Genomic DNA, 17,322 nt, shown 5'->3' on the forward strand with positions numbered 1-17,322 from the left:
TTAAGAAATAGTCCAGTGTATGTTTACACATTTTTTTTATCCACTCATCCATTGATGGACACTTGGGTAGCTCCCACGTTTTGGATATTGTGAATAATGCCGCTATAAACATGGTTCTGCAGATCCCTACTTTCAATTTTTGTGCGCATACACCCAGAAGTGGAATTGCTGGATCATATGGTAATTTTATTTTTAATTTTCTGAGGAACTGCTGTACTGTTTTCCATTCCAAAATATTTTAAATACATTTATTCCACAGTCAGCTTGACAACAGTGACAGCTTGATCAAAACTCCAGCTCTTCTTAAATTAGGCTATTACTGTTCGTACTGGACAGGGTTTTAAAGGCTTTCCTCCACTTCATTCAAAATCTAAACCAAGGCAGTACTAAATTGCATTCATTTGGCTATAAAACATGGTATTGTTTCTGATTTTTTTTTCATTAAGTTCTCATTAAGGGTAGTTTTTGAAAGCAAAGAGCAACACAGAGTCTACCAGGATCTTACCTGGTATGCTCACTGGAAATAGCTTTTGAACCCAGAGGACTTAAGCTTGAACCCTAGCTCAGTGATATGCCAACTGTATGACGGTGAGCAAGTAACTGAACTTCTCTGAGCTTCAGCAATGATATTTACCTGGCAGGGTGGCACAGCCTTGACCTCTCAACAAACCGCAATGTCCATACTTTGCATACATCCATACTTTGCAATGACTTCCAAAAGAAGTAATTATTTTTCTCTTTCTAGGATACCAGGGATGAAAATTATGACCATCTTGTGAGTTTGCATATATAGTCATTAACACAAATTAATGCAGTTTCTACCTTATTTCATTTGTCAGAATAACCAGTAAAGTGTAGGTGTTTTTTTCCTCAAAGTTTCTGAAAATACTTGACGTTGGAAATTCAAGAGATAGGACAGTCCTCTGCCCCCAGCTCATACACCCCCTAGTTTAGGTTCACAAAAGGCAAAGAGGAATGGGCATTTCAGTGTGCTCTCCCTGGTCCCCCCAGACACAGTGCCTGGCTCGGAGGATCCCCGGTACCAGGGTTGCTGGGGCTCAGGGCAGAATCAGCCACACAGAAACAAGTCCATTAAGTCCTGCACTGAGGAAATTCTGTACTTGTCTCACCTTTATTCCTCATTGTCTTGCATTGGCAGGGATTCTACTCCCAGGTGTCGTGAAAAGTAAGCATGTTATGGGGACCAGTGTGAGAGACAGCTGCACAGGACACACCCCTTCTGTCGCCCACTTGTGTTCATGGAGATTCAACAGGGATAAATATATTTTTAATTCCCTGAATTAAAATGATATGCAAAGAGATCACCAAATCAAGTAACTTTAGTTTGGTTCAAGGTTCTGGGAAAACATACACACAACAGTATTTGAGCAAAAGCGAACTATTTGTTCTAGTTTGGGTTTCGAGTTGAGTAGGTGTTTGAAGTGTTTCCAATCAAGTCCAGGCTGGGCGTTTTCACATTCTACATAGCATCACTGAGCTTCTGCTTGGCTATCAGCAACAGAGACATCTCGGGGAGGGTGTTCTTGACATGGGTGTCGTGAGCGGTGGTGTTCTGGGCACCTGGGAGCTGGAAGCTGGCCCAGGAAACCCTACAGTGGCCTAAAATTCTGTGTCTGCCTCATTAATAAATGGGTGATGGTTCTAGGTCAGAGCTGGGAATACAAGGAACGATAGGAAAATAATCCCATTTAAGGTAAAACTGGATGTAAACAGGTTATTTTAATTTTGTATTGGCACTTTCAAAATGCCATATGCCATTTTAACAACACAAGGATGAGAAGATTTCTTATTATTTTGCAGGCTAACTAAGGGTATCATAGGGTCTGCATGGTTTTTTCTTCTGGGTTCATTTCTCTTTTTCACCCTTTGCTAAAATAGCATGGGTACTGTCTTCTTAATACCTGTCCCATCTGTTCCCTGTCTGCTCTTCCCATAGACAGACCCAATCACCCCTCACTTTTCTCCAGGGACCGTCTGTGTGTCTCCACTTCTGCTTTCTCTTTCCTCCCTTCCCTGTGCTTACCAACTGTCACACACAGTCTTAGCATGTCTCCACTGCCTTCAGGATAAACTTGAACTGCATACACACCTTAAAAGAGCCCTCCTGGTCCAACCTGGGTGGGAAATCTCCCCCGTTATTCCCTGGCCTATCCCTGGAGCCCAACACGCCTCTCCACTGAACACCCTTCTCTGCCCCTCATCCATTCACATGCCTTTCTCTGCCTGGGATTCCGTCTCCAACCCCCCTGCCCAGCTCACTGTGCTCCGGGGGGCTTCCACACTCAGCTGGTGGTGCCCCATGTGAAATCTCCTGACCCACTTTCCACCAGGAGAAAGCAGGGCCCTGTGCTTGGTCTCCTTTCCTGAATCTCCCTCCACCCAGGGCCTCTCTCTCCTGCTGGTCACCACAGTGATCCTGCTGTCGTGGCTGGCTTTGCCAAGCTCCCTCACTCTCTCATGGCCCAAGGACTCCTGCGAGTCCAAAGGACTGTTTGTCAAGTAAGAAGCATTGACAAGTTCCATGTTTTCTGTTTCTTTCTTATAGATAATACCTAAGGGAAATCCATTCATTTTTCAAAGCATCATATTCTCTCTCTCTCTCTCTCTCTCTCTCTCTCTCTCACGCACACGCACACACACACACACACCTGTCTAAGTGCTTACTCCAAATGCAGTGAGAAAAAAGCAGCCTAACCTTACTCATTTCTGCACTAGGTGAAGGTCATGGTCCAAGAATGCCCAAAGGCCTTGACCCTTCTTTACTCCGTGTTTTTGTTGCAAATTTGCACCATGCCCCTGTACAGTGCTCAGAGCAGCTCAGAGCCTTCCTACCCTCTGACAGTCTCGTGTGTCTGGGTCTGCAGGACTTGTCCTACAAGGACCGACACTGGCATGAGGCCTGTTTCTACTGCTCGAGGTGCAAGAGCTCACTGGTGGACAAGCCCTTCGCTGCCAAGGAGGAACAACTGCTCTGCACGGACTGCTACTCCCACGAGTACTCATCCAAGTGCCAGGAGTGCAAGAAGACCATCATGCCAGGTCAGGAACGCTCCCCTCTCCCTGTGATATCAAAAAGCATGCTTCCTCTTTCTTTTCTTCTACTCAATGAATCTGTACTCATGTAGTTATTTAAGCAAATGTCTTGTGTCCTTTTGGTGCCGGGCCTGGGGCAAACAGCTAAGTGTTCATGGAGTAGTGAGTGGAGCGGCATCCCTGTCCTCCGCCCACATTGAGTTTACATTCTAGTTGGACGGACACTACCTTCTAGATTAACCCAGACTTGACTGCAGCTGGGTCCAATGTAAAGGACAGTGATAAGTTGACTTGTCTGTTGAAGGGAGAGAATGGAACTGTGTCTCTCCTTGTTTGGGAGGAAGGTAGTTTGTTTTGTTCTGTTTTTTTTTGTTTGTTTGTTTGTTTGTTTTGTTTTGTTTTTTCCGCAGGAGAGAGGAATGTTTCATTTTTAAAAATAGAGTAAGCAGATATACATGAAATTTTAAAAACTAATTCTTGTTAGACACATAGAAATGGGGGCCAGGAGAGTGACCCTTGCAAGAGGGGCTGAAGGTTTGGACCCAGCCAACTGAGAGGAAGGTGGAGACATCGCTGTGGCTGGCTTAGCTGCCACATACAATCAGTGATGTGCTCTGCATGACCAGCCAAGTGTGACAAGAAGGTAAACTTGACAGATTTCGCAAATAAGAACACAGCTAAATTTTTAGTACCTCTCCAATTTGGGTCCTGTAATCTGGCATCCCTCCCAGAGAGCTACATAAAACCAGGAGAGAACTCTGTCCCTTGAATGTCTTCAGGCTGTGTGACCTCCAGAGGGCAGAAGAGGCTGAAGCAGTAACTAAACCCCTGAGACCCAGTCAGTGGACAGCAGACTGGTTGGGGGTACAGATGGCCTGCATGACGGCGCAGAGGACTTGGGGGAATGTAACTTGATATAGGGCCCACAGGCTCTGAGGACCCCATTAGGAGATCATTGACAGAGCCACTGTCAAATCCAGCTCAGGTTGACAGTGAACCCTCAGAGTACTCGGGAAGGGGTCCATCCTTAAGACTGCTTCTTTAGTAGGTCAGCATTCTTTAGCTCTAGGAAGGTTTAGAATTAAGAGCAGACATATTAAGAGAATCTAACTCATAGTAAAAGTGTTGTGTGAAATAATCTAATAAAGTATGTGTGAAGTTAAAAAAAAAGTTGGTCTAAGGAGTAAATTAAGTTTGTGGTTATTTATTTATTTATTTAAAGAGAGGAAGACAGAGAGAGAGAAGGAGAAGGGGGAAAGAGAGAAAAAGATAGAGACTTTTGTTGTTTCACTTACTGATGCATTCATTGGTATGTGTGCCAACCCAGGACCAAACCTGCAGCCTTGGTACACTGGGACAACGCTACTACCATCTGAGCTACCTGGCTCAATTTTCTTAATTGATAAACTGTTTTGACATTAAAGATATCTTATGCTTCCTCGTATTTGTAAGTTTAATTCATTCCAACAATGATTACTTAAGAACTTAAAGTTCAGTTTGTTAGTTGACATACTTTAAAAGGATGTCAAAAAGATTAACTTTTCAAAAGTAGTTTTAAAGGAGTTCAGTTCACTACATTAATAAACAGAACCAAGTGATTTTTAAAATTTACTATATTCATGAATTCAATAATAATATGTCATGTGAACTTAAGTTGAGGGTTTTGAGTTTGTTACTTCAATAGATTGAATGCTAATTTTTAAAAACTAAGGTGGTCTGCTGAGTAATCATTTCATACAGTAGCTGGAGTAACACTGATGTGAAAAGAATGAAGACTACAGAGATAGTTTAGTTAGACTCTCAACTCTTCAGTGGAAGACTAATTGCCAAGCCCTGGAATTCTTGTTTTATTTATTTATTTTTTTGTTTGCTTTGTTTTTGGCAATGAAGATGCTGAAGAGTTCTGAGCAAGAGAATGAAATGTGAGAAGTGTTATTTTAAGAAGATATATTGGATAAGAACTCAGAACTTTTAAAAAAGGCCTTCAGTCAGATGGTTTCTACTGCTACTACATTTCTCTGGTCAATACACCTTAAAAATAACTGTGACATACAAAAATCAAGAGCCATTTCCCCACAGCCCTGCTGGAGCCACTGTGGCAGCTTCCAGTGGTGGAAAGAATGGGCAGGAAGACTTTTACAAAATTATGTTAACACTGTCCGTGTTGGAGCTGAGGGACCCAAGTGTGGTGACGGTGGGCATGCAGACTAAAGCCCATATGAAAGCAGGGTGACCTGGCATCCTGTTCACGGGGAGTCACATGCAGAGACACAAAAGTCCTGGTGTAGTAAGAACCGCAGAATTAATTGAAAAACAAATTAAATCTTTACTAGGTTTTCCTGATCAGAGCCCAGGAAAGGTTCCATGGGTGACTCAGAGTAGACTTCTTTAAATCCTCTTTCCATCTCCATCACAGGTCCCACATTCACCCACTCCCCAGAGTTGGTCATGCCTTCTTCATCCCTTCTGTTCGCCTTCTTCATCCCTTCTTTTCACCTTCTGGACGTGTGTGTGTGTGTGTGTGTGTGTGTGTGTGTGTGTTTGCCCTTCCTCAGCAGTGCTCTGCCTTTTTGCAAGTAAACCCTGCAACCTCTCTGCTTCTGTAGTTCCTCCCCTTCATTACCCTACCTGGAGGGCCAGGTCAGGATAGGAATCTTTCTGGGGTGGAGGAGAAGACCCAAAGGAGGAAGCCCCAGGCCATGTGGGTCATGCTGGAGATCTTGGGTCTGGTAGGAGGTGCACAGGCTGAGGCAGCCTCTGCAGAGGTGGCCACTGAGCCCATGGGAAAAGCTGGGATCTTCAAGAAGGGAGTTCATGGTTCATTTGGCAACAGGGCGTTGTGCAGGTATTAAAGAATGTCCCAGCTCGGGCACTTTGAATGAGAACTATGTTGAATCACACAGCATGAAATTGTAAAAGCAATGACAATTTTAAGCTTACCTGACCTTCAAGTTCACCTGTCTCATCTCACCAGTGAAGAAACCAGAAGGTTAAATGGCCACCCCTGGCTACAGTTAGTGGCTGAGCCAGGATTAGGATCCTGTCATCTAGTGATGTCCCTGCTGCAATGTGGTCTAAGCAGCCTTCTGGACTAGGTTCAGAGAAAGACAGACTGGGAATTGCGGGTATGGCTATCACTAACTCCTTCCGCTGTGGCAATGGAGATGAATTCTGAAGGTGGAAAATAGAGGACACGCAAGACAAACCTTCACAGTGTTGGGCACATATAGCCTCACTAGCAGGAGTGCAGAGCAGCAGCGTTGGCTTATCTCCAGTGAGACAGCCTGGGGTCTGTGCACGTGCACTGGCCGTGGTGTCGGGAGGTTGGTGTCCTCACTGTGCTCCTCAGCGGCTGTGTGACTTCAGCCACTTACAGTTGTTTAGACCTTGGTCTCCTCCCCATCCCTACCTCCAACCCCTCACAAGTTGAGTTACTTTAATATCAAAGCAGGCTGGCCAGATGTGACTTTATGAAGTTTTTTCCTTCTGTGCCACCTGCAAGAGCACATTTCCTTTAGTCACTCAACCTGTTCCTCTACCAGCTCCTCTGGCACCTCTCGCACTTTGTTCTCATCTTTGCTGAGTGGTACACGGGCCAGAGGAGATTTGAGCTGGTCTGGTTTTGTTGTTCCCACCGTAGGGTTCGTCCTGGCCCCTCCCTCCCTGTACTCCCAGTCCTCGGGGAAAGGTTAGAAATCGGCAGAGTTTCGTTTCTAGTCTCCTGTTTAATAGTTCTGACTTCTCAGTCTGTTGCTGTCCCTCACTGAGACTCTATTTCCCTTTCTGACAAGGTGGGAGGAGAAGACCCAAGTCTCAGAAGTTTGTCTACAGTAATTGTTAGAAATTATTTTACAGTCTCAGTTCAGGAGCCATTCAAGACTTTAAGCCTTAGTGCCAATCATGATATAAAAAAACAAACATGTCTCCTGGATGTTTGAATTTCTCTCCAGAGAAACAGAGAGAGAGAGAGAGAGAGAGAGAGAGAGAGAGAGAGAGAGAGAGAGAGAGAGTTTTTAGTAATTAATTGGCTCGCGCAGTTGGAGGGTTTACAGACTGGAGACAGGTTGGAGTTGATGCTTCAGCCTTGAGTCTGAACCTCTTAGAGCAGCAGGCTGGCCACTCAGGCAGCGTTTTCTCTTGTGGTCTTGAGAAGAATTCCTTCTGCTTGAGGAAACCTCAGGCTTTGCTCTTAAGGCCTTTGACATTTGATGAGGTCCACCCACATTTGGCATGTCATTTGCTTTATTTAAAATCTACTGATTTAAGAATTAATCACATCTGTAAAGTACCTTCACAGCAACATTAGACTGATGTACAATTAAATAACTGGGAATCATAGCCTGGACAAGTTGACACATAAAATTAACCATCACACCTTCCATTTCTCATGGTATTTACGGGGGAGAGAAAAACATGCTTAGATGGCAAATAAAAATCAAACATTAATTGGTCCAAGTCTCTCCTATTGAGGAATAGGGAGACTGGGATGCAGACTTGGAGATTACGAACTCCGCAGTGGGAAATGCTGTGTGGTCATCACAACAGGACCACAGCTACCACCGGCCAACCTGGTGTGGTGCATGGGCCCGCCCTGGCTCCCAGGACCCTGTTTGTGTTGTACAGTGTCCTTACAGCTGGACTGCTTCACCTCAAGTTACAGGTGACACAACTGAAGCCATGCGGTCAAGGGAATCGTAAGCCCTGGGTGCAGGCAGGGAGAGGTGAGGGTGTCTGGTTGTTGGTTTTCCCTACTCTGAGGACATCTCACTCACTATTGTCTGTGGGTTCAAAAAACAAGATGGCTGTGTAGTTGCTTCAGCTCCACAGCCCAGAGATGTCTGCTTTGTGCTCAGTGGGCACACGCAGCCCTGCGCCCGGCTCCCAAATGCTCTGACCAAATGAGGACAGCCCCCAGAGCAGCGTGGGTCAGGGGAAGGGACAGAGGACAGGAGGGCTGCTTTAGATGGGGCGGTCCAAAGCAATGACACTTAGGCTTGGATCTAAGTGAGCAGAAGGTGCTGTCTGTGTGAAGACATAGGGCAGAGTCAGCTTAAGACATGGAACTGCCTTCCAGGCGTGTGTCCTTGAGGAGACTGACTAACAGACCACAGGGATGTCCAGCCATTGCGGCCCTACAGGAGTGGACCAGTGTGTATGGGAAAAAAGGTACAACTTCCCAGAGCAATGGCATAATTCCAAGATCAGGAAGCAAAATATTAAATAACTTAACTGGAATTTTAGATGAAGACAAACATAAGTATATCTTAGAATATAGGCTGTAAAATTTTATAGCAATTTCCAAGATATTTCATGATTCAGGTAGGCTGAAACAGCAGAGGGCTCAGACAATTCTCTTAGGAGTACCCCTTCTCCACCCTCAGTGATATGCATCTCACTGTGGTCTCTTGTTGAGGATTTTTAGATGGAAATGTTGGAGAAGCCTGTCCAAAACCTGCTGTGATGGAGGAAGAGCAAGGGAGTCAGGAAAGGGACACATTTCAGTGTCTTGAGGGATGAACTGGAGTTCAGCCAAAGGAGAAGTCAGAAAGGGTCACTTCTGCACACGGACCGGACACCAAAGGCTGGGTGTGGAAAAGCCCGGTGTGTGCAAAAACAAAAAAGAAGAAGAAGGCAAGCACTGTGCCATCATAGCACTTGGCTTCCTTGCTTTGGTTTCATTTTTAAAAGTGCTACAACCAAATCAAGACGAACAGCAGTACAGAGCATCACTGTGCTTTTAAATTTAGGTAGGTAGGACAAGAGGCATGTTCTAAATGAAAAAGTCATCCTCTGGGCTCACACCTCACAAAAGTCAATTTCTTGGCGGAACCAGGAACCAGGGCTGTGTGGCACACCAATGTGGGCGCTCACCAGTTCTCAGCCAAGAAATTCTGAGGCCCCGTTTGCAGAGATTACTTGCAGAAGCACGACAGCCTCTGAGCAGGCTCACACCATCACTAATCCCTCCAAGCTTCTTGTTCCTCTCTTGCTTATTTGAATCGAAAAAGGGCATTCCTTCCATCTGGAGAATTGGTTTGAGGTGCAGATTCTATTAGAAGGAACTTTTCTGCCACCTGCTGGCAATGTTTTACAACACTTTTGCAGGTCTGTCAATGTGCCTCTCAGGTGTGCACCCATCACCCCCTTGGGCTGGAAATGCCCAGTGGATTCCAACTAGGGACAGAACAGCTTCCTGAGCACTGGTGTTGATGTACAACTTATGTCAGAAGACACCGAGTGTGCACTTATGTGGTCTTGCTTGGAGTCTCTATATTCATTGACAAAATCCTTTGGCTGCTTGGTCAGAGGGAAGGTCAGAGATTAAAAGAGCAAGTGAAGAAGCTATACATGGGAAAATAAACCCCCAGAGATCAAAGTAAATCATTTTAGAATTTACATTAAAATTCTTCCACCATTTTTACCTAAAATTAAACTGCTTACTGTAATTTCCCTCATTTCAGGATTTATCACCCCAGGATTGAATTCCATAGACTTTGAAGATCGCTGTGTTCTACCCCTCTTTCAAGAATTCCCTGAGTTTTTAATTACTTTATGGCAGGTGGTACCCAAATGTCTGATCTTGGAAGTACGGAAGCTGAGAGAATGACCCAAAAGTGACATCTAATAAAATAATCATGTAATGATTCCCAGAGCATATTCTAATGATTTGAGTCATTTACATCTCACCAATTATCCAAGCAGCTAAAATACAGCCCTTAGCCTGTTGTATTACTTTTTTGACTTAGAGTTAAAGACTACAAGACACCTGCGTTGTGCTGCCTGTACTATCTCAGAATGCTGCCACCCGGTTCCTGCTCTCAGCCCTACCCCGTTGTTCCTGACCTTGAGTTGAAGTCCTTCTACAGCAGCATCCAAAAGTTTTCCATAAAGACCCCGATAAATATTTTGGGCTTTGTAGGCCATAAAGTCTCTGTCACAACGACTCAATGCTGCCATTGCTGTGTGAAAGCAGCTGGAGAGGGTAGAAGCAATGGGTGTACCTATATTCTGATAAAACTTCAATTATCAAATGGGCGGCATGCTGGGTTTGTCCCCCGGTCTGTGTGTTGCGTGCTGGCGCCCAATCATTTCTGTCCCCTCACCCATTACGTTCCTTTTTTTCCCAAATCCTTCTGTACTTCTGCTTCATACCAAGAGTGCTCTGTCCTGAACCATGTCTTCAATAAATATACACACTTTTTCTGTAAGTATGGGAAAAACAATCAACAAGTATTAAGCATTTGCTGTGAATCAGGCTTGGCGTTGGGACACAAATATTCTTGGTGAGACACAAATATTCTTTTTCATGTCCTGTGCATACAAATATATTGAGTATGTACAGATGTTCTAGAAGCTGGGTGTATACCAATGGACTACTGGACCAAGTCCCTGCTCTCTTCAACATAAAATTTTTTTCCCATTTAGAGGCAAGCCTTTGAGAACTAAAATGACTCACTGTAGTCACAAAACTGGATGGTGGCAGGTTCCAGTGCAGACTGCAGGGACTCCCAGGCAGTCATTTTCACAGCCGCTCTGTTCTTCTTGACTGTCACAACAGGGACCCGCAAGATGGAATACAAGGGCAGCAGCTGGCACGAGACCTGCTTCATCTGCCATCGCTGTCAGCAGCCAATTGGAACCAAGAGCTTCATCCCTAAGGACGAGCAGAATTTCTGTGTGCCCTGCTATGAGAAACAGTATGCCTTGCAGTGTGTTCAGTGCAAAAAGGTACCTGATTCTCCCCCGGACCTTGCACACTTGAGTCAGATTGCCTCTATGTGCTCCTGTCAGCTTGCCCCTTCCGAAAATGATGGCAGCTGTGATGCTCGAGCAGCATGAAAGTTATGCCCCGTTCACCCCATATTCTATAGCTCTGATGTACTTCTGTACATTTTATCCATTGGACCTGCATCCTAGTCTTTTCAGACATGAGCACTGCTGTGATCTGAGATAAAAATCCTTTATTACTTCCTTCTGGAACAATTCCAAATATTTGCTCATTTATGACTTGATATTAAAGAGAAAGAGAACTTATCCCAAAGCTGCCTTTGTTATACTGCTCCCCTTGAAGATACAAGAAGTCAGCCACTAAACTTAGTGAGAAGAAGGGAGGGAGAAGGCCTGCCCATTGGTGGGGCAAGATTATTAATTACGCTTACCCAGCCAATCCTGTGCTGTGTGTGTCATGGCTCTGTTAGGTTAGAGAAAGCAAAGGAACCCTGCACCTGTAGAAAGCCATCTCTCTCCAGCTTACCCTGTCACCCCAACATCCGTGCCCTTCAGGGTGTAGCTGAGTATGCTGCAGTGTGTCCTCTTACACATGCACAGGTCACAGCACTGCTGAGCTGCACACTCCCACTGCTAGCACTGGCCTAGGCGGTGCCAGTTGTAGAACTCTGTGCAACTTGTTTGGCTCCTGCTCCTGCCCCTGTTACTGACTGTGCTGTTTTACCAGCTCTCCTGCTGGGGTCCTGCCTGGCCTTCAGTCTGTGAGAGGGCAGCCCTGCTGCCAGGCCCTGTCCTATGCTGTATGCTGTTGCAGGTGAGCCTTGGCTAGAATGCCTCACCTGCCTGCTCCTTTTCGAAGGGCAGAGTGTTGCAAATTTTCTTCAGCCTTTCTCTCATTTACTTCTCCCATTTCCATTTTTTAAATGATTTTTTAAAAATATTTATTTATTTCTAGAGAGAGGGGAAGGGAGGGAGAAAAAGAGGGAGAGAAACATCTATCAGTTGCCTCTCACACCCACCCACCAGTAATCCAGGGATGTGTCCTGACCAGGAATCCACCTGGCAACCTTTTGGTTTGTGAGATGACGCTCAGCCAACTGAGCCACACCAGTCAGGGTGCTCACTTCCATGTTTTACTTTACTACTATTTTGAACCCCATTTCTCCCTATTCCCCTGTGACGATTATGTTATTTACATAGTATTTATTCCTTTGTCCTTAGGTGGAATCTCACTCCTGTGTTTATATTAAGAATTCTCCTTTTCGGTTTTGTTTTTCTCATTAGATACAAGGAAAGTTCATTTTAGTTGCTCTCCTTCCTCTGCATTTCCCCCCACCTTATTGTGCTGTTCAGTTGTGGAAGTGAAGGCACACCTCCTTCTGGGCTGTGCGCCCATGTGTGTGCGTGTGTGCTTATCCGTATACACACCAGCGCTCATGCCAGAAGCAGCCACTCCTCCCACCACGACAGGCCCTCTGGGGCATGAGTGTCCAATGGTGGAGGAGATGGACATAGTCTGGGTGGATATGTTCTCTAACATCAAACACTCAAGTACTATTGACAAGTGTGCTTTGGAAAAGAACAGCGGGGAGGGCCTGAAGTAATCTAAGTAGTGAGGGACCAGGATGGGGTTTAGGGAACATTCTCTCAGAAAGCACCACCTATGCTGAGACAGCTGAGTTAGCTGGGTGATGTGAGGGGAGGGGGACACGGAATCCGGATAAAGGGACGGTGAGGGAATATATTCCAGACGAAGGAAACATCTTACGCATAAACGTCTTCTGTAGCCATGTAGGTACCTTGCCATCCAACATATTTTGCATAAATTCTACTCCTTAGGGTACTACTTATAATTTTTAATGGTTTATAGTTTAAAAAAAAGAACACCAGATAGAAGGAAGTCCAGAACTCCAGTTCCTCCTTTGTCATTAACTAGCTATGAATTCTCAGGCAAGTGACTTATTTTTTCTGGGTTTCAGTTTACTCATCTGCAAAATGGGAATGATGTTTGTCTTTATGTAAGGACTAAAGAAGGGTACTGGATGATACAGTAGTGTTGAGAAATACACTGCCCAAAAGTGCTGATGTGTTTCCACTCCATCTTCCATTGCCATTGCTCTGCCAAGCTGAGACCCACCAGACTCCCCACATACCATACTCAGTGCTGTCTTCATCCATTTTTCAATGAGTATGAAAAGCAACAATATAAAAAGGAAAATAGATCAAACTGATGCATTGATGACCAGTTCTGGTATATTGGGCTTCTTGCAAAAGTTCTAGACTATAAGATGGGATGAGAAGGAAGGCTGTGGGCTTATTTTCCCCCAATCTTCCAAGATGCCCATCCTTCCCTACAGCATCAGCAGGCCTGATCCCACGGTCTTTTAACCTCGTCCACAACTAGCCCATGGGCCCAGGGCTGTCAAGAGCAGGGTTATGATCAAATCTGCCTCCTTGATGCAGGCTCTGGCCATTGCCCTCGCAGCACTGCCTCTCTTCACCCTGCGCGAGGAAGCAGTACTACCTGTGACACTGCCTTCGAGACCCAGCATCCCTCTGAGGGGCTGAGGGCAATGTCCTAGTACCTGTATCACAAGCAGGACCGCTAGGGTCTGCAGCAATGGAAGAAGGAATAGAGGGGTGATAAAGTCTGTGAACCAGTTTCTCAGTGACTTTTAACCAGAGCTGGATGTTTTCTGGTTGAGGATTTTGCATCACTAGTGGCAACAGCTGAAGATAAGGAAGAGTGCTAAGAAGAGAGGTCACTCTGCCTTGGGAAACTGACTTTTGTCCCCTTGCCTCCTCCAGCCCATCACCACTGGAGGGGTCACTTACCGGGAGCAGCCCTGGCACAAGGAGTGCTTCGTGTGCACAGCCTGCAGGAAGCCGCTGTCCGGGCAGCGCTTCACATCCCGGGACGAGTTTGCCTACTGCCTGAACTGCTTCTGTGACTTGTATGCCAAGAAGTGTGCTGGGTGCACCAACCCCATCAGCGGTGAGTGTCTCCGGGAGTCCCCACTTGGGATCATGACCTGCTGCTCTCCCTCATGTAGCCATTTGAAGGTTGAGCAAGGTATAAGATTCTAGCATGTGAATTTGCTTATAAAGGCACACCTTGGAGATATTGTGGGATCGATTCCAGACCCCACCCCTCAATAAAGTGAGTCATACTCTTTGCTGGTGATGGTCTTGCCTACACTTTGTAAAATCCTAATGTCTGTGAGGTGCAGTAAAGTGCATCACAATAAAATGAGGCCTGCCTGTGTACCTAGATTCTTTAGGCCTCAATGGTTCTGGGCCAACTTTTTTTCTTCCTGCTTTCTTCTCCTTGTTACATTGGAAAATTCAACAGGTAACAGCTTCCCTTCTAACTCACCTGATCACTGAAAACCGTATGAATGGCCCGTTCTCAGGAGGTTTATTTCTGCTGTTAATTGTATTAGCTCCCAAACTGCAGTCTGTTGAGTATATGACAACTATCTAAGCACAACGAAACGAATTTTCAGGGTTAGCAGCTATATGGGGTTCCCAAAGGTGCTCCACTGCATCTTGGAGAGACTTTTATACCACAAGGCCATGGCTTTATAAGGGCAGAGGGCAACATTCTAGGTAGTTTTTCATATCCCTTAAAGGGCTAGGCAAAATGAGAGCCCCAAATCTGGTTAGCTGGCAGACCAGGCATGGGACTAAACTATGAAACATGCTGAGAAATTCAGTGTGGGGAACAGATGGCTGGTCAGACTAGTCTTCTAAATGTTCCTCACGTATTGCCACACAATACGTGAGGCTGGGAGGGAAGAGTGGGAGGTTGTGCAATGGCACAGAAGTTCCATGATGTGGGGTTCCCAGCTCCAGCACATTCAGCTGAGCCCTACGCAGGGCAGCTGGCAGATGTATGCAACATAAAACAGCTTGGCTAAACAGCGTTCCTGTGTGGCTTCACATTTTACACCTTCTCTGCACTTGTGACTTTCTTTTTCCTTAAGTCTAGAACCAAATTCACCTAACTCACCTGATGTAGAAAGTCCAAGGTCACTAGAATAATTCTTTTATCTCATATGTGGTCCAGAGCTCATGTTTCCATATGAAATGATAAGAAGCATAGCATTTAAATTATTCTGTATTAAGACATCCAATTACAGTCATTTATATACCAGATTTCCCTTGACAGCATTTGGAGGGAAAAATGAAGTCTATTGCACTAATATATTAATCTTTAATGCTGTTTTGCAGTATTCTGTAAAAGTAAATGTAATAAAATTAAGCTTTATAAAACAATATAATTACATAAGCACTTTTAAATGTAAAGTAGCAGGTATGTGTGTTAATTGTAGTTATTACAATTGTAGCACTGGGGGAAAAAACACTAGAAAAACAGGGAGAAAACTTTACTCCAACAGAGGAGAGTTAATTGTCTGAAATACAGAGACTAATGGTCAGGAACTTACCAAGGAATTTTGAAATTGCAGCGAAAATGTACTTTCAGCTAGATTTCTACATATACAAGATTGTCAGTCTAGATTACATTTCTAATAGATCCTTATTTAGTACTTTTCCTTAACAAAACTTAAATGATCGTAAATAAATTTGAATTGATGTTTTCCAAAATTTTCTGTGCAGTGATGTAAGCACTCAATCCTTGTTATTCAGAGTTCGTATTTGCAAATTTACCTGCTCATCAACATGTGTTTGTGACTCCAAAATCAAATCTCATGGTGCTTTCGCACTCATTCACAGACATGCAAAAATACGGTGAAAATTTGAGTCACCCGATGCGGACATTTCCCAGTGAAGGTGGAACAAGGTGATACTCTGCCTTCTTGTTTTGGCTCATATTGGAAACAAGGGTCCTTTTCATGGTTGGTTTAGTGCCATGTTTTTTGCATTTCTTTGTGCTTTTGGTTGGCATTTTCATTGTTTTAAATGGCCCCCAAGGATAGTGCTGAAGTTCCTGAGCCCAGGAAGGCTGTGAGGTGCCTTGTGTATTAAGTAAACTTCCTTCAGGCTTGAGTTACCATGCTGTTGGCCATAAGTTCAATGTTAATGAGTCAACAATACATATTAAATAAGGGTCTTCAAACAGAAATAGACATAAAGCAAAGTTATGTACTGATGATGGAAATGTTGTGACCAGAGGCTCCTAGGAACCTCACCTAATATGTCTCATAGGAGCAGAGGTTCAGTATATGCTAATCCATTGCTCACAGTGACTATAGAACAGACCTACCTCAAATAATAAGAATTTACTGTACATACATCTCGCCCTTAGCAGGATTTGTTCCCCTGGGCCTGTCTTTGGATTTCATATCTATCACTTGCCCCCTTTGCTATCATTTCAAGGAAACAGTGGGACTTATAAAAAGAGGCTTTCAACCTGGGACAGCTGCCCAGCACAGCTGCTATCACTAACATCCTTTCCATCCTCTTGCTCCCAATGCTTTTCCTTGCCCCAGATCTATAGCGCGTAGCAGGACTTATCAGAGGAAGGAGAAACATGGATGGCAGACATGCTGGGGAGTATCCTAGCTGCTTTTGGGCTTTTCAGTTAACTAGAGTGATAAAAAGAAAAACAAGTACAGGCACACCTTGGCAATATTGCAGGTTCAGTCTAGACCACCACAATAAAGCGAGTATCACAATAGAGTAAGCTGTGATCTTTTTGCTGGTGAAGGGTCTAGCTTTTGATTTATAAAAAAACACAACACCTGTGAAGCACAGTGACGTGCAATAACACAAGGTGTACGTGGTGTGTCTTCTAGCTGTTCTGCAGCCCCTGCTCCTAAGTCCAGTTAGTGTTGCCTAAACCACTGGCTTTCAAACTTGGCTGCACATTCAGAACACCTGGGGAGGTTTAAAAATTACTGCTGACTGGGTCATGATTTAATTGGCCATGGCCTGCAAGTTTTAAAGCTTCAAATATGCAGAAAAGTTTGAGACCCAGTAGCCTAAATCACTAGTTTGGCCCTGCCTCAGGGCTAGGGCATGGGCTTTGATCTGTAGGCCTTTCATAACTCTTATGAGTCTAGGGTTAGAGGCAATCGATATTGTAACTTATCTGTTAAAGCTGTAAGATATTTAGGAAAAGAGAGTTGAAAAGCATTGCTAGTATAGCAGAGATGGTGTGGTATTTCAAAGAGCACAAAAACTTGCATTACAGGACAAGTTCAAGTCCCAACCCTGTCACTATCTAGCCGAGGGGGGATAAGCTCTAAGGCTTCAGGTCTCCTCCATGTAAAAAGACTTAATGCCTAATGTCAACCTCGCCAAACTAACTGTTTGATGAATTCTAGACTTCTCATGCTAGTCTGAGACTTCAAACTACTACCAATGGAGTAGTCAGTGTGGTTATTTTGTTTTTAATATGGTAGATTGAACCATTATTTCTGGAAAGAATTCTTTGTAATTGAAATTCATGATCTAAATTTCATCAAAATCTATCCCAATTCTAAGATAAAGTGAATTTGATTTCACTTTACTTCAGAGGGCTCAGTGGTAGTACAAACCACAACTATATTGTAATAAGCAGCCAGTGTACCTTAT

The 17,322-nt window shown here is 44.4% G+C and overlaps 1 protein-coding gene across 4 annotated transcripts in view; it reads left to right on the forward strand.

Moving 5' to 3' along the window:
• Positions 1-17,322, forward strand: part of FHL2 (four and a half LIM domains 2) — a 68,637-nt gene that overhangs the window by 50,000 nt on the left and 1,315 nt on the right. For all 4 annotated transcript variants that reach the window (XM_090281866.1, XM_090281865.1, XM_090281864.1 and 1 more), the window contains 3 exons: positions 2,886-3,060; positions 10,613-10,782; positions 13,591-13,777. In XM_090281866.1, the coding sequence (XP_090137992.1) occupies positions 2,886-3,060; positions 10,613-10,782; positions 13,591-13,777 (532 nt within the window). The remainder of the gene's footprint in view (positions 1-2,885; positions 3,061-10,612; positions 10,783-13,590; positions 13,778-17,322) is intronic.

The sequence above is a fragment of the Furipterus horrens genome, unplaced genomic scaffold (genome assembly GCF_987537825.1).
Source record: "Furipterus horrens unplaced genomic scaffold, mFurHor1.1.pri manual_scaffold_6, whole genome shotgun sequence".
Taxonomy (NCBI): Eukaryota; Metazoa; Chordata; class Mammalia; order Chiroptera; family Furipteridae; genus Furipterus; species Furipterus horrens.